General features: G+C 48.6%; 1 protein-coding gene across 1 annotated transcript in view; it reads left to right on the forward strand.

Moving 5' to 3' along the window:
• Nucleotides 1–997: 997 nt before the first annotated feature.
• ppm1e (protein phosphatase, Mg2+/Mn2+ dependent, 1E) overlaps nt 998–1,156 on the forward strand; it is a gene marked incomplete at both ends in the record, with an annotated part of 54,491 nt that continues 54,332 nt past the window's right edge. Inside the window, one exon of the mRNA XM_080528654.1 lies at nt 998–1,156. This exon is cut by the window's right edge and continues 23 nt beyond it. Coding sequence (XP_080384780.1) covers nt 998–1,156 — 159 coding nt within the window.

Genomic DNA, 1,156 nt, shown 5'->3' on the forward strand with positions numbered 1-1,156 from the left:
ATTTAACACCAAAATGTAGTTTAAACTCTGCTTCACAAAAACGTGTCCATATTTTCTTAACCAGTACTGCTCATGTGAAGCGCCGTCGTTTTGCAGGTAATGAAATGGTTAAATCTACTACAGTGTATATTTTTAGAATAGGCGCTTGATGTCCTATATAGGCTACATACGGAAACTATGGAAACTCAAAAAGACACTGATAAACATATTAGATCTCGCCTTTGCTTGGAATAATTTAGTCTATATCATGCGACGTTTTAATAGAATAAGTCACAGCATATTATTAGCAAACATATATTTGGGGACATGTTGTTCCAGTAAATACAGGCTGCCTGCTACCATAACCCATTGTAGGCTACAATGTATAGCTATCCATACTTGTGCTTCAGAGGCGATGAACCCACCAGTGTTTCTTTTCACGCCTCAGACCTGTCAAAGTAATGGGTTTATGGTGCGTTCGGCAGCTGTAGGAAACTCGGAGGTACGAGTTCCAGAGAACCAAACGAATCACACCATTATTTCATACCCGACGCACGTATCGCAGGTGAAGGACTGAGACCCAGGAAGGACCCAATGAGAATCATTCCCTTGTGCGTGCAGTGCGCGTTCTGACAGACCTTCCCATATCCTATGAGCGCGCTCCCGTTCTGACAGACCTTCCCATATCCTATGAGCGCGCTCCCGTTCTGACAGACCTTCCCATATCCTATGAGCGCGTTCCCGTTCTGACAGACCTTCCCATATCCTATGAGCGCGTTCCCGTTCTGACAGACCTTCCCATATCTATGAGCGCGTTCCCGTTCTGACAGACCTTCCCTTCCTCTGACGTCTTCACCTTCCGCCCACCCTCTCCTCTGATTGGACGAAAGCCTGGTTCACGTCCGCGCGTACCCAACCGGCGCGAGTGGGGAGCTGTCCAGCCAGAGATTCGAAGTAGGCTACAGTCTTCTCTTCTCGCCCGGGTAGAACTGTCTTGTCTGTCCAGGAATGAGAAGTGATGGCCGGCTCTGCAATAGAGGAGAAAACCTTCCGAAGGTTCTTGGAGCTCTTCCTCCGAGAGATGAGACCACCACTCCAGGAGAACGACCCTCTCCCCATGCGCCCGTTGACGGACGTTGTAACGGAGGACGAAGTGGAGGGAGAATGTCTCGACCTG

The sequence above is a fragment of the Nansenia antarctica genome, assembly GCF_963989245.1.
Source record: "Nansenia antarctica genome assembly, chromosome: 4".
NCBI lineage: Eukaryota > Metazoa > Chordata > Actinopteri > Argentiniformes > Microstomatidae > Nansenia > Nansenia antarctica.